Genomic DNA, 26,264 nt, shown 5'->3' with positions numbered 1-26,264 from the left:
CTGAGGGGGGTAAAGCAGGACTCTGCTATCAGAGCTCAAACCAACTGTGTGTGTTTCCCTGCTTTGAAACGAAACAAAGGTAAGGAATTTCAGTGACTCACAATGCAGATGACCTCCCTTGATCCTGATTGGTGTCTGTGTTTTTGCCATTAATGCATAATAACTGTAGTATTCTTAAGCACTTTAAATGAATTTCCAAAGCTTGCATGTTGCCGTATTCATCGTGCAACACGATGACTCAATAATCAAATTATTTTCCGACACTTTTTTTTTTACAATGCAGTATTATTGCACTATTCTTGCAGTTTATACTGTTTGATAGTCTGATGCTGGATCGCAACATGTAAATATATAAGATCTGCCTACCTCTCTGAGTGTCAGTAAGGTCTTTTTATCTATGCTGGCCTGTTTAACAAGTTCCTTGTTCTCTTTCTCCAGGTCTTTGACTCTCGTACACGAGTCCCTGAAGAAGATCATCTCCTTGCCCATCGTGCGGTTCTCTTTCTCCAGGGCGGTGATCCGCTGGTTGCTGTCATCCAATTTGGAGTCGCGGATCTCAGCCTGCTGCCTCAACCGTTTGTTCTCCTTCTCCAGAAGCTTCTTATCCTTCTCCAGTTGGGAGCTTTCTAGTTCCAGAGTTTTATTCTAGTTTTGGATAGTTTGTTATAAAGAGGAGACGGTGGGAAAAAAAACCAAACATATGTGATCAGATTATTTTAGATTATAAAACCTTTTCAGTAGAAGTCTGAAAGTCCAAGTCTAAAAACCTCTTGACCAAAGCATCTTGGATAATCTGTTTCTGCTTTGAAACACTTTCAACGCATTAGTTTAACTGTTGTTGTGTCATTAATTAAAGTCTACAACTGGAGACAGAAAAAAACTGTCCATATATAGTAAAACATGTAATACTTGTGAACAGGGTAATAAGTAAAGTACAATTTGAATATTTCTAAAGTGCATTAAACATTATTTTCACCACTTAGCATCATTGTAGTGACTGTTTTTAGAGCCCACCTCCTGCTCCAGCTGCTCCAGCCTTTTACTGGAGATCTTCAGCTCCTCCAGGTTACGTTGAAGGCTTTGATTCTCAGTTTCCACCTCCTGCAGCTCTGCCTCCAGCTGCTGGATCTTCTTGCTGCTGTTCTCTAAAGCTTTCTGCAACCGCTGGTTTTCCGTATCGAGACCTTGGTAGCTAACCTGGCAGAAGAAATTAAGAAAAATTTTAAAATGATAATTTCTTCCCTGAAGTAGTTGTGAAACTTCTATTTCAATTAAATTCTAATATTACAAACCTCTAAACTTGTCACAAACATCGGCTGGTTTGATATATTTTAGTAAAAACCATAACCATATATTTCATCACTAAGCAAAAATTTAAAACAAAGTTAATTTGGAAAGTTATTTATTTTATTTATTTATTTATCTATTTATATAAGATATTTTATAATTAGGGACTTTAGAAACAAATTTCCACCGACATGTAGTGAGATTAAATCTATGATTAATATAAAAAATATATAAAAATGCCTCATGCCACACTTGATTAAATAATTAACTGCTTTCAATTAAAAATATGATGCATTTCCTTTTTTTCTGCTGTTTACCAACACTTAGACCAATGCTGGGAATCCAACAAGCTAATATTAGCAGGTTAGTTCGTCTGGATATTGATCTTGTTCAGTCAGCTGTTATACAGAAATGTCTCCTGTTGCTTATAAACTGTATTTTCAGTTTGTTATTTCCTCGCTGGTGAGGCTTATTTTACAAACCGTGAATTAGGAACAGCTGACATGGTCTGTAAATTACAAGCAAGAGGAAAAATAAAGGAGCCACTGCCAGGACGTAGCAACAGGTGAGGGAGGGTCAGCTGGCGAAAACTATTCATTTTGACATCTTCTTTTGTCATTTTAACAATACTTAAACCTTTAAAGGGTTTGATAGCATATGTGTGTTGTTCTAAAAGCATAAACTTTAGCTTATCTTTATACCTCAAACCAGCCAAGATTTAATCTTAAATATTTGTTTCCTTCACAGTCTAGTTTCAACGCTTCTCTGTCAGAGGAGCACCTCCTGAATGTGTTAATACCTCTAATCTTTCCGTCTTCTTAGAGGAGGCTTTAAGCAGTTCAAAGCTGCGCTTCAGATGGGTTCTCTCGCTTTCCAGCTCCCTGTTCTCCGCTTCAAGCTGAGCAGCCTTGGCACCTGCTGACCGGAGGTTTTCAGCCGAGCGCCGAAGCTCCAGGTTCTCCTGTTCCAGCTGGGAGTTCTCCTTTTCCAACGCTTCTAATTGGAAAGCCATGTTTTTTAAAGCATCCAGTTTCTTCTTTAGGGAACGACCCTCTGCCTCCAACTCAGAGTTATCCTTCTCTAAAGAAGACACCTAAAGGAAAAAAACAGAGAGCTTAGAAAGGGCCACCTGGGAATACCATCAGGAAGGAAGGAAGGAAGGATGGATGGATGGATGGATGGATGGATGGATGGATGGATGGATGGATGGATGGATGGATGGATGGATGGATGGATGGATGGATGGATGGATGGATGGATAAAATTCCCCACTTTTCTAGACTCTGCAGTAATCATGAATTTTAATGCGTTATACATTTTCATATAATCGAATCAAATCATTTTTAAAATTGTCTACACCATTCTAAAGATGTCTAGACTAAACAAGGACTGCAACTGGGCAGTGCTTTTGGAAATTATTGAAATTATTGGTTAAATGTAAAATACGGAAATGTATAGAAAAAAAATGGAGCAAACCCTTTCACAGGTAATTCCAAGAGTGGCAACTTTCTTCTGCAGACTTTCGTTTTCTCTCTCCAGCTTCTGTAGCCGAATCTCCAACTCTTCCGCTCTCTCACCCTTCTCCTTCATCACTTCCAGCTCCTTACCTGCATTTACACATAAACTTTCACTTTTGCAGGAAGACTTTTGGCTTGATAATTTTTTATAAAGAGAACAGATATCGAACACATGTAAATGCGTAAAAACAAATCTCTTCCCATACATTGATAGACGTATCATAAACAGCACAACTAATATCAGTTAACAGGTTACTCACGCAGCTGCTTCCTTTCAAATTCCAGCTTATTTAGTTTGGCCGTCGTCTCACAGATGGACTCGTGAAGAACTCTGTTCTCTTTCTCTACATCTTTCACGCGGGCCTCTGCTCCAACCTGACACCTCTGACGCAGGGTGGATATAGTTTGGCTCAGGTGCTTGTTCTCCTGTTCTAGACCCTTCATCTAAAGAAAGGAAAGCAGACCTTCAATAGAGGCTTAAAGTCACATTAAAAAAAATATATATTTTTATTTTTTCATAAACCCTGCTCTTTTCTGCATGGCAGTTGTTCAATCCTCACATTTTTCAGGAGAATAGAAAATAAAAACACTAAAAACCTATTAGCCCTTTACCAAGCTGCAGTATGTGTACAGGAATAGCTCAGCATTAGTTACATCTCATTATATTTGCAACAAAGCCGCTAGGCTGATAATCTGATAGCCCGGCGTGCTGTTTGCTTTCCCGCCGAAGCTCATCAAAGCTGGATTTAACTTATCACAAGGTTAAAGTAATCAAAGGTGTCAGATTTGGGTCTGACGACTACAGTCTCCGCAGCTCTTTCAGAGCTGCAGAAATCTTTGTGCAGACTTTACTTTAAATGAAAACATATGATGCTTCATGGGACTAGAGGTCAGAAACCTTATTAACAATATCAACGATGATGTCTGAACCAGCTACCTCTGTCATATTGTACTATAATTAAGATGAGTGGGCTAATCTAAGCCATTATAAACAGAGTTATGGACGGGATTGAGTCCTGTATGACGGACCTGTCTCTCTGAGTTTTCCCTCAGTGTCTCCAGTGTCTTCTCCAGCAAAGCCTTCTCCTTCATCAGGTCTGTACTTAGTGACTCGGCACTACGGAGTGACTCCCTGTCCACAGTCAGTTCACTCTCCAGTCGTTCTAACTGCAAACAAATAATACAGTCCTTACATGTTAGATAAAACTCATTTCATAAAACAAGATTTTTCCAAACCGTGAATTATGCTCAGGCTGAAAACAACAGATATCTTAGTGTAAGCTGTTTGTTACACATGGGAACGGCATCCCTTTTATGTCATTAGAGCCTTTGGAAATGTCTGTGAGATTCAGATTTCCTTTATAACCAGTATTATAGTTCAATTTGGGAATGGATCATTTTTTTAGCATCAAGGGGAAAATAAATCTCAGCCAATGTTCTCAGAGAGAAAGGGGAAATGTAACATATTCACCAGCAGTATGAAGGAGAGCTAAACACTCCACTTACCCCCCCTTCCCTTCCATCTCTCTATGTACTGCAGGTTAGTTGCTGGAAAGAATGGTCTTTTCTGGGAGCTAGAATCAAATTCATGGTGGGAAATTTAAGGAATAATTTAAAATATGACAGCTGACAGGATATGAGGAACATCTGTTATGCAGCTGACTTCACACTGGCTCCTTAAAGGATGTAATAGTTGCTGGTTGTGGATTTCAAACTCAAAAGTCCTTTATTTTTTTAAATACAGGTTTTATAAACTTGATGATGTGATACAGGATTATTTTCTACACAAATTTTACCCATGAGAACTTACAAATTCTTTTTACAGATATTGGGGAAATAAAATGCACCTTTAATTCTGGAGTAGGTTATTATAAACATTTAACATTACTTTCACTGACATGTGAAATATCTAATTTTACCTTTTGGAAAGAGAAAACAATATATGAAAATACATAGGAGCAACAGGATATTGATTAAAGTCTTCATTAGTTTTTTGGAAAGTAAAGAGGAAAAAAATAACTGAGGTACAGTGAATGCACCATGATTTAAGGCACATTTTTGTTTAAGATCAAGTAAAGGGGGGTAGTTTCTGCAAAAAGACAAGTCCAAGGAGCAGGTGAAAGTGTGGGTTAAGATTAATAATTACTATTACATAATAAAATCATAGCAAAGCTTAAAACAAGTCTCCATATTCGAGAGAAAATGTTAAAAATACAGTTAAAATCATAAATTCATTCTCTCTCAACTAAAACTATACAATAGTCCACATTTGAACGCACTCTCAGCAGCTGCTTTCACATTTGAATGTATCCTGGATTAGAACCAAATTCCACATTGTAGACTTTCTCTTCGGAGATGAACTCCATTTTATGCTTTTGCTTTAGAGGGCACAGAGAGGATCTGCCGCTCCTGAAAATAGTTGAGAAAAATCTTTCAGCAGAGAGTGTTCCAGAGTTAAAGGGAAAAGGCTGTAAACTTTGCGTGGATTTACAGCTTTCCTTTCATCCTCCTATCCACCCCTCTTTATCCTTTCCCCAGTTACTTTGTCAGCGTCATTGTGGTCTAATGACCTAAAGCTGAGAGCAGGCTTGTGTGGTATGGATGCGGTGCTAAAGAAATATGCTAATTTTGGCATTGAGGAGGAGAAAATTAAAGATGTCCTAGAAAAGCCCAAGGCTGAATAAACAAAACGTTTGAAAACAATCCATTTTAGAGCAATCAATGAAATTCCAGCTTACTTTCTGGTTGAGTTTCTGGTTTTCTTGGTTGGCTTTGGTCAGTTTAGCTATGGTTTCCTGACTGGCCGCTCCTTTGAGTTCCTCCACCGTCTTCAGCAGAGCCTGGTTTTCTTTTTCCAGCTTCAACAGGCGACTGGAGGTCAGCTCGTTCACCTCCTCACCCAAAGACTTCGGTTGGGCTAAAGCAATTAAACAAACATGTTTAATATAAAATACATTTTCTCAGCTTATCAAAAATATCTCAAAACCTTTGTATATTGTTTAAAAATGCCATATTTTCTGCCACCCATCTCCGACTCATAATATAGGATCATTACAAACAGAGAAATGTGTCAGAAAGCTGCCAAATCATTGGGCAGACTGCTGCCTGGACAGATGTCTGGAAGATATCAACACGTTTCACAAGGAGACAGAGCCACCAAAGGTTATTGCTGAGAGGCAGGAAGTTCACATGTTGTGTATCAACAGAAAGTTGAGTGGAAGGAGGACTTGTGGTAGGAAAAGCTTCAGCAACAGACTGTCCTTACAGCTGCTATTAACGATCATTACTCTTTCAATTTTCCGTTGAATGATAATATAATACTAGTAAAAGCTGAAAAATTTGTTTAATACAAGCCGTTTGATTTGAAATGGGACAAGCTCAAATCACATCAGATTTCTTATCAAACACCTAAATAAATCACAATGCATTAACAAGTGTTGCACCGATACCAGTATCGGCCAGGGCCCCAATACTGCACTAAAGTTATAGTATTGGTATCGGAGAGTACTAACAAAAAGGGCACCGATACCATTTTGAGAGCCAAAAGTTTATTCAACTATGGTCAGCCATTCCACGTAGGCAATAAAAAGTTCAACCTCGATTCACTTTGTATTAGTCTTTTTCTTGATTTAAAAACGTAGGCAGCAGCTTGATAAAGCCACGATGGCAATTATTTTGCATCCAAATGGTATGCAGTTCTTCATATATAAACACACATCAATTTCAAACAGATGGTATTAGTATCGGATAATAATGCACAACCAGGTATCGGGTATTGGTTTTGGGGCCAAAAAAAAATGGCATTGGTGCAACACTAGTATTAATAATTACAAACACTGGATTAAGTCTTACAGGTTGTAATTCCACTAAGGAATTTCTTAAACATCAATCCTCACAAATCTTTATCCAGATCCTTGGCTTGCTAAACCTATTAACAGCCCTTATTATCCAACCACACAGCTTATCCCTTTTGAGCCATTAAATATTAATTACAGTAAAGATCCAAGTGAAAAGGAAGCCCTGTGGAGGCTGGCGAATACAGAGAGCCCTAAGAGATAACGCCAGGATTGAGGGCCAATGACTGTCCTGGTCAGTAGTTTCCAGTATAGCTTACTTGGTTATTTGTTGGCATCTTCATTTTTACTTTATGAATCTTTTTTTATTGAGTCATTCTATGTATAATATATACCATTTAAAAAAAGAAAACTTTTTTTTTTTTCCTACCATCCGCCAGCTCTGGAGTCTTCGATAACTGTTCCAGCTCCCAGCCCAAATGCAAGGACTCGTCCATACTCTGTTTCTGGGCCATCTCCAACACGAGGTTCTCCTCCAACAGCTCCTCCATGCGCTTTCGGTCAAGATCCCGCTCCTGCATGACAGATTAGGTGTAAGAGAAATGTCTTTCTGTACATTCTGCAGCTGTCCCAGATCAGCCACCCCTAAACAAGGCAGCCATATACCATCTCCAGATCATGCATCTTGGACTTAAGCTGAAGGTTTTCTTTTTCCAGAAGATGTAGTTTGTCAGACCGGGTCCTGGTGGAGTCCAGCTGCTCTTCCAGCATTGTCTTTGTTTCCAGCAAAATCTGGTTGTCCTCCTTTAGCTCCTAAGAAAAAAAATTATAAAAAATGTAAGTCTAACACATATATGATGAATACTTGTGTGGTTATTTTAGAAAAGAAATAGGCTAATATCAAAATTCCCTAAGTAATTTCCTTTTGTAAACCATAGTTGCAGGGTTCACTACGCAAACTTTTCCAACCTGATAGATGGAGTGATGATTAAGCAGACTGATAAATAATGGATAGATGTAGGAGAGGGGCCTTTTTTACCTCCACTCTGGCCTTATAGAAGTCGATGTCATGTAGTCTCTCCTTATATCGGCTGACTTCGCTCTCCAGTTTGTCGACACGTATGGCTTTTTCTCGGAGCGCGTCCAGCTCATCGCGGTAGGCCCGGGCTGAGCGAGCGTCTGACAGCAGCTGATAGCTCTGCAGGGATTCACAAACACAGACATAAATGTAAAGATTCAAACTACTAAAACAACAGAAACTAAAGAAAAACTTTTATTTCACACAGACAGAAATCAAAGCATACTGAGCCGGCTATTTTATGATTTATATATGATACGATTAGTACATTATGTAAAACAAACTAATTTATTTTTGTTGGTTACACAAAAAAACAATAAAAAATAACCAACAGACTCTAATAATCAGCTCTAAGAAAAGGACTCGTATTAACATTTCATCACAACAGCTAAAGCTTTTTTGAAGGGGTAAAGCCTTACATCAAAGCTCAGACTGCATCTAAACCAATATGAATCTACAGTTAGACTAAAAATAGCACAAACAGCCCCTAATGAGATAATGAGTGGCGAGCTGATTAAAGCCTGGAGCACTTTTAGAAACAGTACGGAGGAAGAAACCAGGTGGAGAGGAAGTGAAGCCTGTGGAATATTTGAAAACAATGTGCATACAGCTGTGTTAGTGTTGCCATGATTGGTGACTTTACCTCCTGCTGGAGTCTCTTCAGCTCCACCTCCATGTTCTCCAGCTCCTGCCTGGTGTCCAGTAGCTGCTCGCTCTTTTCCTCCCTGCATAAGAGAGCAGGAATTTTTCAGAGGATAAAACCAGAAATAAAAGTTCAAAGTAAAGTGGTATTGGATCGGTGAATCTCTAGTTTAAATGATGCATTCAGTGTTGAATACTTTGTGTAAGCGCATCTATTGGGAAAATCCTCCCCACATTTTTGCTACTTTTTAACACTAATATGGTACTCGAGGCCTGTTGAACGGTACAGGTAGCAGAAATAGCGTTTTAGCAGATTGTTCCCAGTACCGGTAATGTTTGGGCTGTTTTGCTTTCCTTTCTCCCTTAATTTAGCTGAATAAGTTGTTTCCCCCCCCCCCCAAAAGCAGATTTTAGAACCTAAAATGTAAATACAAACATCTTATACTAGGAATGCATAGTGGGAGGAGCCTAGTGCATGCTTTAGTTAACAGAATCCCAAAACAGCCCAAAGCATGTGCAAACACAAGCTGGTGGAAAGTTTAGTTCTCCGTTGGCTGCACTTTCTCACACCCAAATCCTGGAAGAGGAACTAGCTCAAATACCTGAAAAACCCTTTGACAACGCTTAACATACAGCAAATATTCCCCTCAGGCTAAAACCCTTTATCCTCCTTGACTCTGAGAAAGAAATAAAAGCTGAAAAGTAAAAAGACTTTAAAATCAAAAGTCTGGAATGTTTTCATCATTAATAGTAGTGGGTGTTTTATTCCACCTAAAAGGCTACACGCATGGATACCAGGGAAATATGCCACTTTTCTCTGTGTACATGTGTGACTTCTCCATGCTCATCACAAGGGGAGAATCTGTCCCCCTCTTTGAAAGAAAACGACTGCATTCCTGAGATGCTGCTCAGTCTCTGCATGTGTTTGCATGAAACTGAACATCTGATGCTCCATTTAATTACAGCTCTCTTTAGTCTCCCTGTGCATCTCAATAAGGAGAGGCATCCCATCCAGTCATTCTTTTCTCTCCAATCCTTTACCTCCCGCTTTCTATAACAGCTATCTGGGAAGCAAGACAAAAACGGTGCAGGGAGTCACCCCCTTCTTTTTTTTCCAACTGATTGACTTGTCCATTCTCTGCAGCTTTGCATCATTTTTCACACAGACTGTCATTTGGAAATTACAAGCACCTGTCAACTGTTGTGTGAAAGATTAGCTTTTTCTCCTCATATTATGACTTCAGCTGGTTCCGTTTCCTGCCATTTTTACAAAACAAGCTCCATCTGTACTGAATGAGGCTTTCAAATTAAAGCTGCTTCATCAAATGCAGCTGTGAGATTCTGTCCATTTGGTGGATTGGAAATCCTCCACAACTAGCTGGAAATGACTCACCACAAACATTAAAATCAAATAAATGTAAAAAAAACATTACTACATGAAAGGTCCTCATCGACAAAAATAAATAAGTTGCTAACAGACTAAATGTTGCAGACTGGGGTAGCATCTTACCATTTCAATCCTTTTTAAAGGATCTTCAAATCTAAGTTTTTTGTTAACTAAACAGCTCTGGAGACATAATCCATTAGTTTTACTTGACTGGCTCCAACCTCTGAAGGACACTGAATGAGTAACAGAATGTCTTCAATAATTAGACATTTCTAGGATTTACAAATTAATGTCTAATTATATATTCTCCAAACTGAATTGAACTTTATAGCTTCAATGTTGCTGCCATGTAGGACAGATATACTCTTGCACAAACAAAATGTTTAGAAATGCATAAATGTGAAAAAAAAAATAAAAACTGAAAGAAAAAAAAATAAATCTCAACCTCAGCTTTTTTTATCCAGTGGCATCAGCAAGTGTCTGAGGAAAGCTGCAGCCAATTTAACAAACAAGCATTCTATAACAGAGCGCTGTGGGAGCAGAGGGGCATATCCTCCAGCGATGACCTGGCATCCCTTAGACAGAGGTCAGAGACATTATCTCTGCATGCACTCAGTCATAATCATACTTCTCCTTGGCTAAAGAGAGGAAATAGAAGTCATATGACATGATCCTATAAACTGAGATATTTTCTTTCCCTCTTGTACAACGTACTTCAATAAAAAGTTTCCATTATAGATACCGCAGCTACAGGCTCCAAAAAACAGAACAAAAAGAAAATGGCTTACACCTTGTTCTAAATCCAAATTACAATGTTTAAATTGACTTAATTCAGTCTTTCATTCTGCCCACACACAAAGGCTCCAGTTTGAAATGGGACAAAATACACAGTTTTGCTAAATATAGAGGGAGCACGATGATGGATTCTGCAAAACAAAATCATGGCCAAAAATTCTTCATCTTTGTTTCTTTGCTGTTGTTTTGCAAAGTTGTGTTGTTTTTTTGATTGTGCACTATAAAAGTATATGCTCTGACAATAACAGATGTTCCTATAATAGCTCCAGCACAGACTTATGATGGGAAGTGGGTCTGGATCCATTAATATAGATGTTAGTGCAACACAGACATCCCTCCTTGAAATGGGAAGCTAAAACCACCGGCCAGTCATCCTGTACCACCTGATCCGTTAGCCATTAAAGCATCGTCTGGCTAAAGACGACAGCACTCTGAAGAGGAAGTTCTATTATTCATCATCATCAGGCCTCTGGGAAGCCTTCTGGAGCAGGTTTACCGTTACTTTGTGTGTTTCTGTAGGGCAGCAAAACATTGCAACAGCAGCCCCTAAACACATAAAATGTAATAATGATAATTATTACCTACCAAATCTTAGTGCCTGTTTAGAATACAAATCTAATAAAATCTTCTAGATTTCATGATCGTGTCTTAATTCATGTTTAAAAAGACGTTAACTTAAATATATCTCTTTTTACTAAATATGAATGTGAACAGCAAACCTTTTTTAATGGATTTTTACAGATACAAACTAAATGAACTAAGATCATGTTTGACTAAGAATCATGTACCAGGGGACAGATAATAGGATCCTGATAAATAGTCCTAATCGTGGCTTTTTTAAGTGACTGTATTAGAGCCTCTAGTCAAAACTGGACCATCTTGAACCAAAGTAAGAGGAGAACAAAAACATCGGACATTCAGAACTCATTAGTCTGTATTATCAGAGGTCCATTTACATGCTTCATTTGAATAATTGCTGATCTAGCTGATGGGACTCACAGTTCCTGACGCAGGCGTCTGATTTTGGCCTTGGCATCAGCCAACTCTACTGAGAGGTGCTGGCGACTTTCAGTTCTTCTCATACTGGGAGAGTCACCAGGAGACTGGGTGGCAAAGGGAGCCAGTGGAGAAAGCTGTACGCAGTCCCTCTCCTGGGTGAGCTCCACGATTGTCTGAATGAAAGAGGAAGAGAGAAGAAAAGGTAGAGAGGTGAAGCTGTGTTGCACTGTGATTCAAGAAAAAAAAAAAAAAAAACACAGAATGGACTTGCAGATAAAGAAAACCCTTAGATTTTATCAAAGCAGTCTTCATTTAAAAAGTAAAGCAGGGATTATGATAAAGGTTACACAGAGCCCCACACCAATCTTATTTTAATCTACCAGCCTCAACAGGAAATGGGATTTTAATTGAAAACGGCTGGAAAATTCAATGGTAATCTGGGGGCTATTACAACCCCTCACATGCACCCACACACAAAATCAGCCATTGGTAATGGGGATCCGTACCCCATAGCTCGGAAAGTCATTTAATGGTGCGTAAAGTCACAGCAGAACACTCCCACACAATTCAATGACAGTTAACAGTAACAGCCCTTCCTTCCTGCGGCTGCTCTTTTGTGGGAACAACAAAAAAAGGAAAAGTTTCCACATAACCCTGTTAGAAAAAGCATCACTGGTATATATCCCTGTAAAAACATGAAACGAGATAACAAACAGGCTATTACCTCCAGCTGTGTGTCTCTTTCATCCACCAGGCGTTTGAGGTGGAAAGCCAGATTTCGGGACAGACTATCCAAATCCTCGGTGGGCATTTCCCCAGTTTCCAACCACTGCAGGTCCACCACATTTTCCTGGTTCTGAGTCACCTAAAATCAGGACAAGTTAGACTTAATCCAACCAAAATACAGTTAAATAGTCACTGTATTAATCAAACATTTTAACAGATTACTCTATTTTTTTTTTCATTAAAAGCAAACAGCACCTCTTGAATGTGGGATGCTATCGCAGCTTTGGTGTCAAAATCCAGAGTCTGGATACGTTCAATGAACTCTTCTTTCTTCTCACACTGTTAGAGAGAAGTAAGTTAGGAGCTTTTAAATGCATCAGTTTCTAATATAGGGAAGAGAAGCAGGAATTTGTTTAAGTCTTTGAGGAGTTGGAAAGTGGAAATCAATAACTGGTTAGTAGAGATCGTACACACACATTTAAGTAGTAGCTGCACGTGAAAAAAAACATAGTCACATCTTTAAATCTATCTCTTAAACCAATCAAAATGTATTAACCACTAGAAGAACAAAAAAAAATCCTATGTAAGACAAATTGCACACAATGAGAGGTTTGCAGGATCAAGATCAAAATATTCATTGAGAAAAAGTTTTTGCTACAGTTTAAGACATTTGAAACGACAACAAAGCTTGTGAAACATCATGAGCCTAGTATGAAATTTACAAAGACTAAATATGTGGGTTAGATTAAATGGGTAATTGAATTGGTTTCAGATAAATTCTGCATTACAGTGATACCCTTACCTGAACAGCGCATCCTAAAAGCAGCAGCAACATTTTCTTCATCTCCTGCAGACCTTGTTCTAAAAGGGAAAAGTGATAACCATTTTTTAATAATCGATTGGTTATCAAAAGACTAAGAATAGCAGAATTTTTCAGTGCAAGATAAAAATACCTGGTTCTAATAATAGGTTTTAGAAAAACTCTGATAAGTGTGGCATGCAAAGCCATTGTCTGTCGCCGTTAGATATCGCATAATGATGACTACAGTTCTTTTTCTTTAAATATGGAGTAAAGTAAATATTTCCTATTATGTCTGTTTGCACTTATTGAACCATTTGCCCAAATAGGTCTGTGAACTATAATCTAAATAGATAAGATGAAGATAAACAACCCTGATCAGGTTTTATTAGTTACAAAACATTGATAGCAGGGAATGTGACTATTTGGGAAAAAAAAAAAAAAAAAAAGCACAATCTTTTCTTCAATTTGTTCTAAAAGTATTTTGCCTGAGGTATAAAATGGTCAAAATATATAAAAGGCTTATCTTAATTTTTCTTTTCAAATTTTCTCTCCACAAAGAAAAGAAAAAAAAAAAAAAGAATACAGCAAAACCAAGTGTTTTCCCACAAGAAATGCCAACATTTTAGTCCCAGCTAAGAATCAATTCTAAGGCACATCTTTTCTTGGCAGATGTGCGCTCACTCATCTGCAAATACTCGACATATTGCTGTTAAAACCTGGATTTAGTAGATCTAGTTTCCCACATTGAATTCCAATTAGCTGGATTCCAGCGTTGTTACAATTTCCACCTCTATAAATCCCTCCCTCCAGATCCAGAGCCACAATGTTTTCCGTGGAGTATTTGGCCGGCCGGATAAACCTCCAGCTCTCCTCCACATGTTGGGGCATATTATCAGAAACTGCCGAAACCTACAAACAGCTGTCTGCCTATTCAACAGGCCTGAGCTCATCTGGGGATTTGGAGCTGCACAAAAAGCAAAGCAGGTGGTTTATATGTGTGTGTATGCGTGTCCTTGTTTGTAACAGATTTAGTATAAAATAATTAGGAGGGTTACACGTGGTTTTAAAGCCACACATAGATTATTAAGTTTTAAGCAAGGCTTACTTTTGTGTGTGTAATTCTAAATACTGCATATTCATGACTATTATTGTAGACCAAAAGGACTAATTGGAACCAAAGCTTGGTTGTTATACAGTAGAACCCCTTTAAAAAACAAAAACAAAAGGGATGCTCAAGGTAATTATTAGTGATACGTATATAAGAAGTTACTTAAACAGATAAAAGTCAATACAAACTCCCAATAGGGGTAGAAATACAAATGTGTGTGTTTATGCAAGAGAGGGATTTAGTCGTACACAATAAGTAATTAGTCATTTAAGTGCGTCTGTGGCTGAGAAACCGCTGGGATATTTCCGCTGTTTGAATGAGTGTGTTGGTGTGATAAGACAAGTCATGATGTGACCGAGGAAGCAGTGAATGCCAATGCTGTTCCGGCTCTAATGACAATAAATCCAGCTTAATGACAGCAAGTTCTATGAGCAGGGTGGCCTGTTGGCTTGTTTGGTTAATAGACCATCAACGGCACTGAGATATCTAAAAATAGGAAGGGAGATTATAAAGTACATTTTATGTAAGGACTAAGAATGATTTTAAAAATCCTAATGCTTTCTAAAATAATGTACAAAACTACTGACTACTATCAACATTACTGGTAAAGGGGGGAGGGGTGTTAAAATAGTGCTGACACTGCTGGCTTAATGCTACAACAGTTTCCTCAGGATCCATCCATCCAATTTACTAAACAATTATTCCTGAATCAATATATAAACCCTAGACAAGGCACTATTGACAACAGCTGCATGGATGCAAGAGAGATAGCCTATGTTATCATATGTAAGAACATTATATTTTAATTGCAATTAATACTGAACTAAAACATAAAAATTAAGCAAAGAAATGTGTTGTCTTAACTGGTACTAATTTATCTTTTTATTTTAGAGTCAGAGAGGTCACAACATAGGAGGAAGCTGCTGGTAATCTAACATTGCAGCACAAGCCTCCTTCTGCACTTCATTCTGCTTTTAATTCTTCCTGATATGACAGAGTGGAAAAATTTGTATGACATTTCTGTTAATTTCACAGAAATATAAAGAAATTTCTGTTATCTCTGTGATTCTGAGAGAAGCTATTCAGCTTGAAAATCTGAGCTTACTGTGATTAATGTTTACAAATCTTGCCAGAGGCAAAGTGAGGGTTAAATGTGTAGACATTGACATACACTTGTTGGGGCTCATAAAAAACGTGGATACGAGACAGTAGTAGTGGACCACACACAAATAAAAAGAAAGTAAAATAATCAGGTTAGATGTTTCTTATTCCTTATGCAATGCACTTAAGTAAATGTCAGAAACAAAAATGTCTCCAATAAATTTGTACTGTGAACTGGTTATTTATATATTATTTACGAATAAAATACATAAAAGACAACCTAAAACACAGCACAGTTAAATTTATACATATTCTGGACAGTTATTATTGATTAAAACCCAACTTGAACTGGTGCAATACGTAATCATGTAAGAGTCAGTTTTACCATGGTTTAAAGTTAAAAATGAAAATACAGTAAATGACTGATGGATGCTAGTTGATGGAGTGTAGGTAAGTAAAAGTAACTTTTTTCCCCCCTTCTAAGTGTTTCAGGTTGACAGTAGTTCAATGGGAGGATTTGGTATCTAGGTAACGGAGAGTCCCAGCCTCCTCCTCTGCTTCTACATAACCTAAATTTACACCTGATTCTGGGCACATTGCTTTCAATATTCCACCGGCTTTTACAATGTGTCAAACATAAATATGAATTAGTCAATTAATAGCTAACAGTTAATTCTTGGTTTATTTTCTGGGTTTGGTTTCTTACTGAGAAAATTTGTTTGGCTGAGATAAAAGTTAGGCTTCAGATGGAAGAGTTTTGTTCAACTTTGATGTGTTATTAGAAAGCAGGAAAATGCATCCCTAAATAAATAATTCCCTCATCTTTAAAAATAAATCCATGCAAAGAATTTACAACTACTGCAGTTCAACAAGGATTCAATCAAAAAGGAACACAGAGCAAATATTCGGCAGGGTTTCCTTAGCACATTTCAGTTCAACAGTCCATTAATATTAACGGCTGTTAATGTACCGGTAATAGAAATCACACCAGTACTTTACTCATGCTATAAAATAAAATATCTTACGTATTAAATAAAGTTTGAGTGGATTTATTTGTGTCTAGAAGGGTAGCAACAACTAAAACTTTTCAAACCGACAGAGCTTAAAAATACTTCATTAAAACCATAGGAACCTATTTTAGTCAGTGAAGGGATTTAGACCAGCTAATCTACTGGAGGAACCCAGGAGAGATAAAGAAACCCACAGGATAAATAATTCATAAGGTTTGAAAAGAGGAACAAGAGGAAGATGCAGCCAAAAGGAGAGATAAAAGCAAACCAAGAAAGGAGGAGGAAAGCATCATAAGCTTAATAAATAGAAGGATAGAAATAAGTGAGAGACGGAGCAGCAGCAGCAGCAGGGAGGCAAAGACGCAAGACTGAAAATAGAGGAAATCTCCCTGCAGCACCAGAAGCTAAAGGCTTAAAGGAGGGTCCCTGGTCACACTTCACACCTCATCTGGTCTGCATTCCTTTTCTGTTGCTGCTCACACACTCATTTCATCCAGATATGTACTCTCTGCAGCATGAATTCATCCTTCCTTCCTTCCTTCCAATAGGATTGCTATAAATGAGCTGTCCCTTCAGTGTCACCATCTGCACTCAAAAATCTAGTCCTTTGTTTTTATCTTCCGTCTTTCCGCCCATTTTTATCCTTTTGGCAGGAAATGGGGTCAAAAGGACAGTGACTAACCCTTCACTTTGCAATGCCATTGTTGATCAGTCTTCGAGAATGTACCGTGAGTGTTTATGGGCATGTATACAGGTGCTGGTCATAAAATTAGAATATCATGAAAAAGTAGATTGATTTCAGTAATTCCATTTAAAAAGTGAAACTTGTATATTATATTCATACATTACATACAAACTCATATATTTCAGATGTTTATTTTGTTTAATTTTGATGATTACAAATGACAACAAATGAAAATCTCAAATTCATCATATCAGAAAATTAGAATATTGTGAAAAGGTTCAAAATTGATGGCCCCTGGTGCCACACTCTAATCAGCTAATTAACTCAAACCACCTGCAAAAGCCTTTAAATGGTCTTTCAGTCTAGTTCTATAGGCTACACAATCATGGGGAAGACTGCTGACTTGACAGTTGTCCAAAAGACGACCATCGACACCTTGCACAAGGAGGGCAAGACACAAAAGGTCATCGCTAAAGAGGCTGGCTGTTCACAGAGCTCAGTGTCCAAGCACATTAATAGAGAGGCGAAGGGAAGGAAAAGATGTGGTCGAAAAAAGTGTACAAGCAAGAGAGATAACCGCACCCTGGAGAGGATTGTGAAACAAAACCCATTCAAAAATGTAGGGGAGATTCACAAAGAGTGGACTGCAGCTGGAGTGAGTGCTTCAAGAACCACCACACACAGACGTATGAAAGACATGGGTTTCTGCTGTCGCATTCCTTGTGTCAAGCCACTCTTGAACCACAGACAGCGTCAGAAGCGTCTAAAGAGAAACAGGACTGGACTGCTGGTGAGTGGTCCAAAGTCATGTTCTCTGATGAAAGTAAATTTTGCATTTCCTTTGGAAATCAAGGTCCCAGAGTCTGGAGGAAAAGAAGAGAGGCACTTCATCCACGTTGCTTGAAGTCCAGTGTAAAGTTTCCACAGTCAGTGATGGTTTGGGGTGCCATGTCATCTGCTGGTGTTGGTCCATTGTGTTTTCTGAGGTCCAGGGTCAACGCAGCCACATACCAGGAAGTTTTAGAGCACTTCATGCTTCCTGCAGCTGACCAACTTTTTGGAGATGCAGATTTCATTTTCCAACAGGACTTGGCACCTGCACACAGTGCCAAAGCTACCAGTACCTGGTTGAAGGACCATGGTATCCCTGTTCTTAATTGGCCAGCAAACTCTCCTGACCTTAACCCCATAGAAAATCTATGGGGTATTGTGAAGAAGAAGATGCAATACACCAGACCCAACAATTCAGAAGAGCTAAAAGCCACTATTAGAGCAACCTGGGCTATCATAACACCTGAGCAGTGCCACAGACTGATCGACTCCATGCCACGCCGCATTGCTGCAGTAATACAGGCCAAAGGACGCCCAACTAAATACTGAGTGCTGTACATGCTCATACTTTTCATGTTCATACTTTTCAGTTGGCCAACATTTCTATAAATCCTTTGTTTTTATTGGTCTTCAGTAATATTCTAATTTTCTGATATGATGAATTTGAGATTTTCATTTGTTGTCATTTGTAATCATCAAAATTAAACAAAATAAACATCTGAAATATATGAGTTTGTATGTAATGTATGAATATAATATACAAGTTTCACTTTTTAAATGGAATTACCGAAATCAATCTACTTTTTCATGATATTCTAATTTTATGACCAGCACCTGTAATCTATTGCTACAGCCTCATTTGTCTCGAAATGACAGTTATTTAGAACACAATTACCTCCCTGTAAGGGATCAAGCTGTTCAACATACTCACCATGTCTCAAAAACGAAAAACTAGTTTGGGTAATTTTAGAGAAACTTTGGAAGATTAGATTTAGTCATCAAAAAAGGCCTGAAGCCCATGTTTGCCATAGAGAACATCTACATAACCTCAAGTAGCATCATCCAATGAGAACAGAAGGAGCATTAACTTCAAAGTAATGTTTATTAGAGACTTTCAATTAATTCTAATAATCTTTTTCTATTCTGTGTATGTGCTAAAGCCAAAAAGGTTACTAAGACCCAGTAAGTCGTTTTTGCCCAATTACTTTTCACTTTAAATGACTAATTTTCTCTGTTCTGTTAAATGGTTTCTAGATAACTATTATTATTTATCTACATTAAATATGGATCTTTTTACACCGGATATCCAACTTTACTGATTACAACTAGCAAGCACTCAGAGAGTCTGTCTCTCTGTGCGTATTTATGCAAGGCAGAGAGGTTAGCCCAAAGCCTGGGGGGTAAGGAGGGTAATACAGTGCATTCCCACTGTTCACTGTTGTGAAGTCACCCCTCCCCCAATCGCCAGCCAAACGCACACACGCATGTGCCCAGACACATTCAGCGCTGTCCCCTGCCCCCATGTGGGATCATAATAAAAGCCACATGGCGGATGACTTTCAGCTGGCAGCCATCAAACCTCCCTCCTTACTTGCTGCTGGTCTGACTGGGCTGCTGACTGATTATAAGACGGGATATAGGTAAAGCACACGTGACTCTTTCAGAAATCGAATGCTTTCTGTCTGCTCCTGTCCACCTCACCAAAGGCTTTATGCACAGTTGGTTATCTTGGCTTGACTTTAACTCTGCAGCTTTGTGTAAGCCTGTAGAAACTCGTCACTACTTCTGCTAAACTTCCAATGTCGGATAAAAATTTTAGACTGTAATCGGGACTCTCCTTGACGGTCCCAGTTTTTAACCAGGTGGTCATACAGCAATTCCATATCAACTCTGAGATGCTTTATATACGGTGTGACTTTCAGTGTAGCCTGAAAGCCTTATTCAAATGCCTGCTGTTGCCAGGTATTTACTTTTGGATGCAGGAGAACTTAAGAGAGAAATGAACCATGGGTTTACACGGAAAGATGACTACATTTGTCAGCTTCTAACTAGGACTCATGAGAACACTGAAGTGCTCAATGAGCAGCCAGTATAGATGGGGTCTGAACAAAGGGGATGGTTGGGTGAAATCAATTGCTACCAATATAAAGAAAAGCAGATACTCTTCTGTTCAGTGAAATCATTTAGTAAGCTTCCCTTACCCAAAGGCTGATGCCAAATGAAACAGACAAAACGTTCTCTTAAACTTTCATACTGAAAACCCAGGTTTTTCAAAACCTGACACGCTAACAATCGGCTTTGCCTCTTTTCCCATCTGACCAAAAACCTGAGTCTGACCCTCTGCCGGCAAGCTCTGTAGCCACTGTCCTCCACCACTGCATGACTGCTGCATGTCTGATGACGGCATCACGCTGGGTGAGCTTTGATGATGTCGACAGTGCGACCGAAATAAGGGAAGTAAATAATGGAGAGCAACATGGACAGGAGCCAACGCGTAGTCAGTATTCTTTATTGTTTCACTCTATTATGCGTCAGAATCCCTCTTACCAATGCTGTGCTATATTTATCAAATGTAAACAGAGTTGTTTAGCTTGACAGATCAGAAGCGTCTGGCGCGGTGTGTTGGCATCCATAAGTTGCATTCAATGGTTTCACGTAATTTACTGGGTCAACCTGGGTCTGGTGTTCCAACTGTATGCCAATCAGAGGCGAGGCAATTTTAACACGGGTCGCTTGCTAAGTCGTTTGACCCGGGTAAACACGCGCCGTGAGCCGTTCCCACTGCCACTAAAAGCCAATTGTTCCCGGGTTTAAATGGGTTTTTCAGCCACCTGGAAAAGGGGTCCTCTTTGTAGGGGTGAACATCAACATACCTTTGTACATTCTCAGTAGTTCCTTTCACTAGATTAGTATTTTAAAGCATAAATTGTAAATGGATTGTAAATCCATAAGCAAGATTCAGTAAGTCTTAAAAGCTATTGGATATACTGCTCAGATAACTATCCTGAAATAGTACTTTGAAACATAATAACAACTGTAAAATAAAAAAACAACATCATATGTGTATTCTAGATTAGTGCAAAGCAGTGTGTGTTCAGTCCCTTTAACCTTTTTACCTATATACCTTTAGTGCTGAAAGGGGGTGAATGAAAATCAAAGAGGCAACTATGGCAACAAAAGGGTGTTGAAAACCCAAAAACAACATGTGATGGAGCTAGCTGATGGATTAAGAAGCCATTTAATTAGCTTAAAAAGCCAAAGGCTTCTTTCATCAAAGTCTGAAACTCCCTTTATAGAACTGATGATAAACTGATGAACTCAAAGGGCAACAAACCATCTGCTGAGAGTGATTCCAGCTGGTAAACACACATTTTCAACATATCACTCTCCTTTTATTTAATAAACCTGGTTTATTATAAACTCCACTGACCACCTGCTTTTACTTTTGTTCTTCTCAAAGGTTTCATTTTGAGATATCAGGTGTCAGAAAGGCTGCAGGTCAAAGTGTTTAAAGATGGTTTAATGACACTCAGCATTTGACACAGCATCATTGCCCTAATGCCACTCAGACGTATCAAATAGCGTGGCTAAGCGGAGGGTCAAAAAGGCATGCTACGATATGTTCAGATGATTTAACACTATAGTGCTTCACAGATCTGGCCCTGGAGTAAGGACATACTGACAAAGGTAGTCTGTCACCAACCCACAAAACAGTTTTCTGTTACCTCAACAGCAGAATAATCTATTTTGACTTTCTTTTATCTAATACTGATTATTCATTCCAGATTTTCAAACTCTTACTTGTATAATTTCTGAATTATTAGCTCATCAAGGAGATTATGGAGACAGAGATATAAGTAACCATGTCAGGAAATTATCTACTAAAGAAGACAGACAAAAACCAAGTACAAAATCATTAAAAGAAGATTTGTACTTTATTTTAATGGAGAGACGAAAAGACTACTTGAATATCATGTCACCCTCATAGTGACTTGCAAAAACACATCAACTACCAGCATGTAGGCAACCAGAGGATTGCCTTGGAGCACACCAATAAAACCCACATAGCTCCATCCAAACAGTTCACCAGTAAAATGGCATTGCTGTGCTCCATATAAGAGGATTACTCACCAGACAGAGGGTTTCGGCCCAGAATCAGGACGTTTGGTAAAGGCATCATCACCAACTGCTGGAGACTCTCCTGATGAGAGAAAAATTGACACATAGATGTTAGATCAAGACAGTCGGACAGACAGAGGTCATGATTCAGTAGTCAGAGCTGTGAAATTCACATGAAAGTAATTAAGGACATCATTTTAAGTCAATATTGATTTTGTTTATTACCGTCTGAAGCAAATAAGGAGGTTGAATAAAATAAAATCAAGACCAAAGGAACATAGATTGTGATGGTAATGATTCTGTCCATCAACTAGGTCACATGTAGACATTCAGTGGCTATCATAAAAAATGGAAAGACCCAACTGATTTCCATTCCGGTTCTTCGCAATACGACTAGTCAATAGATTGATATGCTGAATCTGTACAGCCCTCACTTAAAAGGTCACATAGTGCTGAAGCATCATCATTCTACATTTCCCTGTTTAACCACAGCTGAAATCAGGGCTCAAACAACAGTGTGTGAAAACATTTAATCATTAAAAAAAACAGCTGTAACCCCTTAAAATATATTTAGTCTTTATTTTTATTTAATGGCTACGTTTGCAATTGCGTGCAAACCTTACATATTTTATGCTCATTTTTCTGCTTTTTCTTTACACTTTAAGCATCCTGTTGTCCACCTAGGCACTGTGCATATCATCTAAAGACTGGATATGATCGGCAGGCCTTATAATGACCATGTCTGCATTGTATAAACAACATTTCTAGCAGGGATGAGAACCATTAAAGTCAGTTGCAATCTATCTGCCAACACATGACCACAACCTTATATAAACATGTTTTAACTGCAATAGTGTCAATAATTCCTGTTAGGATGCTATGATGAAACAGAAAATCTGATGTTCACATGTAGGCACTGTAACAAAAGAGTTTTTGAGAGTGACTATGTGGATTGCGTGAATGAAACAGCTGGGACCTATAGAGTCCCTTTATTCGACCAATCAAAACCAAAACGGGCTCAAAAGCTGCAGTTCATAAGAACCATGCAGGCACATGACAGAGACGGGGGGGGGGGCTGTGGTTCAAATAGCAAACATGAAGATGTAACTTTAGCATTGATGCTCAACAAGCAAACATGAGCTCTCATATTTGCCCAATAAGACTTTATTTCAGATTTAAATGCAATTTCCGATCATCTCTCAGTTACACGGAAACCCTACCACCTGCATAACTTAAAAATGGTCTTTAATGTTTGAATTAAATGTTTGACCCTTAAAGAAGAAAATAAACTAATGTAAAACAAAAGCTTTATTCACAATAAAGTCTGCTTTCTCTAAACAGAAACAGTTTGAAGGTCAAACAAATTGAATATTTCATGGTTTACATTTCTCATTGAACACATAAATCAACTGCAATTCCATTATTAGCTCAAAACTTTGAAGTCTTATTTCAACAGTTTATTTGTGCATCAAACAAATGATACAAATAAATAGTTAACTTTGCAAATAAGGGCTACAGTTTGCAGGCTCTAGTTATAAACCTCAAGTGTGAAAACAAAGACAGATTGATCGCCACAAGGTTCTGACAGAGAAATCAAAACAGAGAGAGCCACAGTTCATCTCACAGAGACAGTTGGTGTGTCTGACAGCCCGCTGACCATGAAGTCCTCCCACACATGCATGCACACGCACAAAAATCAAGAAAACTATGCGTTGTGTGACAAAACAGAACCATAATAAAGTTTTGAGCAAAATGTTAATAATTCCCTGTAACATTGTTCTGGTTTTAGACATATAAAGCAATAATTTTGTCAAAAGCATATTATCCACAAAGCTGTCCTATCAAATCTCCCACCTGTCACTGTGTCTGGCAGCATGCATTTGCAGAGTAAGTATGATGTGACAGCTGTGCTTTCTGTAACCAAGCAAATACACAGTGACTCTGCGGTCAGCAGAGGATACCCTTTTTTAAATGCGCCTGTTAGATAATCCTGCAAAACAACAGAGGTTTAGCACCTTAAAATTCTAAAATCAGGTTATTTTAAAACATTGAATTCATTTTCATTTAAGCCAACGACCAATTGATAATGTGCTGTACCCTGTGGAATCATAACCTGACCATTTTAACATGTTTATACAAAGCCCATCAGCAATGGACTGGTTACTATTAAGGTTTTTTAAATTCCAGTTTCAAAATGTTTGAAAATGTAAAATCCCTTTAATGATGTGATGTTGGACGCTTCTGGTCAGCTGGCAAAATAATTTTATGCATTAAAAGGAAAATAAAGGTTTACTAAACCTTTAGTTTGCTTAAAATGAAATAAAAATCCATGTTTTCACATTCCTGAAAAACACTACCAGTCTGTAAACTCAAAAGAGAAAAAAAATAAATAAAATAAAATCCTAAACTCCCAATGTCAGAGCAAGGCTGAAATAGAAAGGTCTGGTAAACTAATAGCAAACGCAAAGGTTTTCAATTTATATATGTACAGTAATGCACAGCCTAATTAAAATAGTGCGTTACTGGAAAAGAGCACTAGAAGGAATACTTTCACCTCTAGAAGTGTTCTTAATATGACTTTGTAGGCTTTAACAGAGTTGAAACATTGATTTGAGGCCTGAAAGATGTTCAGTGCCAACACCTGAGGATTATAATCCAGTCCACATGGAGAGGTTAAATTACCAATACTGGCTCCAGATTTTTTTAAAGATCTGGGAATGATAATAAACAAAATAAGAAAAAACATAAACTCCTATTTGGCATTACCTGGTAAATATCATTAGATAAACAGTTTATAGATTAAAATGATCCAAGTTAAATGTTCTGGACTTATTATGGATAATAGTGAACATTTGCCCTCAGAAATAGTCAAAATAATAAAAAATAAAGCAGACAGACCTAATACAGACTTTGGCTTATCTAGATATAGTTTGGATTTTATACATATACAAATAATGTACATGACAGCAATGGGAATAACATTACACTGAGGATGTTGTAGCAATATGTGAAACACTGAGGCACACAAGTGAGCACACATTAAGGCTTTAAGATAAAGCTTTAGCACTCTATTGAGGCATCACTGCAGAACTGTCTCCTGCTTGGTCACTTTATTAGTCTCTTCAATGATTTGTATAGATAATCCTGTCCATGTCAGATAGCTGGCTGTGAAAAAGTCCCAGCTTTGTGATGAAGAGAAGTATTTAAAACCATAGATAAAACTGAAATACGGAAAAGCCAAGTGTTAAATCCATCGTTTCTCACTCTAGTGTTGCAGTGCTGCCGTTAACACCTCCCTCCACATCTTTCGGTTCAACACCATCCCCCTATCCTGACACAACATAGCTGTGTTATTGATTCTAGCATCATTCAAGGCTTTTCAACACTGGATCCTATTCCACCCCACAGAGATATTTACACAGACTGAATAAATGAAGCACTGGGTAGAGTGTTCATTCAAGTCATGTTTGGAGTTTTGCGTGACATGAGTCCAGCTCTGTAAACATGTCACATTTTGACGCAACAAATGCACCTCTGCTGATAAAAAGATGTCAATTCTGACGATTTCCAATTATTCTAGCTGATGGTCACACAAAAGCTGCAAACAGTATAAAGTAAGGCTCATGTTGCATTTAATGTTACATTTGCAAGGCTATATACACATTTATTTTGTTTTTATTTTGAAGAAATGCAGAGCAGTTGAAAGGTTGTAAAGTTCCCGTGTTGCTTTTGAACAGTATCTCCAGTTTCCATCCACCTTTCCATCCCTCCACCCAAGCACAACTTCCGCTAGCGGTAACGCTTAAACAGGGGGCTAATTGTACAGCTACTTAATGTGTGTGTGCCTAAACCCTGAGAGCCTGAATCACACCCATTCTGCAGACACAGAGTTACCATAGAAACGGGAAGATGGGTTTATTCTCCCCATACTAGGGAGCCTCCTGCACACGACACAGTAAATTTACACACACAGGCACACCAGCAATCTCCCCTGGTCTCTGCAGACTGTCCTTCTGCTACAGAAGCTGTAGAGATTATGAGATCTACAGTAAAAGGTTATTTCCTCATCAGAAGTGGGAAGAAACATGCTTCTGCTTTTTGACATGTAGACTTGCATATTGAAACACAGATGATCCAACATCACGAAGTGAATCAATGCAAAGAAACTTTGTTTGCAGTTAAGAGCAGTAAAAGACCAAGTCATTCCCATTAAAATCATTTCAAGAAATCAAACTAATGCGCATAAGAAGGGTAAGTAATCTAATATGAGGTTAGTCTATATGACAACACCTGCTGCCTAAAATTGATTCATCTAAATAATACTCTTGTCACCATTTTAGCAGAGCCAGATGACAAAGACACTTTTTTTCAAATGTAAAACAG

The 26,264-nt window shown here is 38.3% G+C and overlaps 1 protein-coding gene across 11 annotated transcripts in view; it reads right to left on the bottom strand.

Annotated features, from left to right (window-relative positions):
- Positions 1–26,264, bottom strand: part of ccdc88ab (coiled-coil domain containing 88Ab) — a 72,291-nt gene that overhangs the window by 19,512 nt on the left and 26,515 nt on the right. For all 11 annotated transcript variants that reach the window (XR_005281698.1, XR_005281699.1, XR_005281700.1 and 8 more), the window contains exons 4-19: positions 21,894–21,963; positions 13,028–13,086; positions 12,481–12,564; positions 12,224–12,364; positions 11,500–11,672; positions 8,320–8,401; positions 7,638–7,796; positions 7,265–7,411; positions 7,029–7,173; positions 5,543–5,721; positions 3,834–3,971; positions 3,065–3,248; positions 2,764–2,894; positions 2,087–2,380; positions 1,015–1,197; positions 367–645 (exon numbers count right to left, since the gene is read on the bottom strand). Coding sequence is in view for 8 of the 11 variants with exons in the window: in XM_038295738.1 (XP_038151666.1) it covers positions 367–645; positions 1,015–1,197; positions 2,087–2,380; positions 2,764–2,894; positions 3,065–3,248; positions 3,834–3,971; positions 5,543–5,721; positions 7,029–7,173; positions 7,265–7,411; positions 7,638–7,796; positions 8,320–8,401; positions 11,500–11,672; positions 12,224–12,364; positions 12,481–12,564; positions 13,028–13,086; positions 21,894–21,963 (2,448 nt within the window). In the remaining 3 variants the exon portion in view is untranslated. The remainder of the gene's footprint in view (positions 1–366; positions 646–1,014; positions 1,198–2,086; positions 2,381–2,763; positions 2,895–3,064; positions 3,249–3,833; positions 3,972–5,542; positions 5,722–7,028; positions 7,174–7,264; positions 7,412–7,637; positions 7,797–8,319; positions 8,402–11,499; positions 11,673–12,223; positions 12,365–12,480; positions 12,565–13,027; positions 13,087–21,893; positions 21,964–26,264) is intronic.

This window comes from Cyprinodon tularosa, unplaced genomic scaffold (assembly GCF_016077235.1).
Source record: "Cyprinodon tularosa strain WSP-4 unplaced genomic scaffold, ASM1607723v1 ctg359, whole genome shotgun sequence".
Lineage (NCBI taxonomy): Eukaryota > Metazoa > Chordata > Actinopteri > Cyprinodontiformes > Cyprinodontidae > Cyprinodon > Cyprinodon tularosa.
The sequence above is the reverse complement of the archived record's forward strand: the minus strand, read 5'-3'. Positions and strand labels throughout refer to the sequence as shown.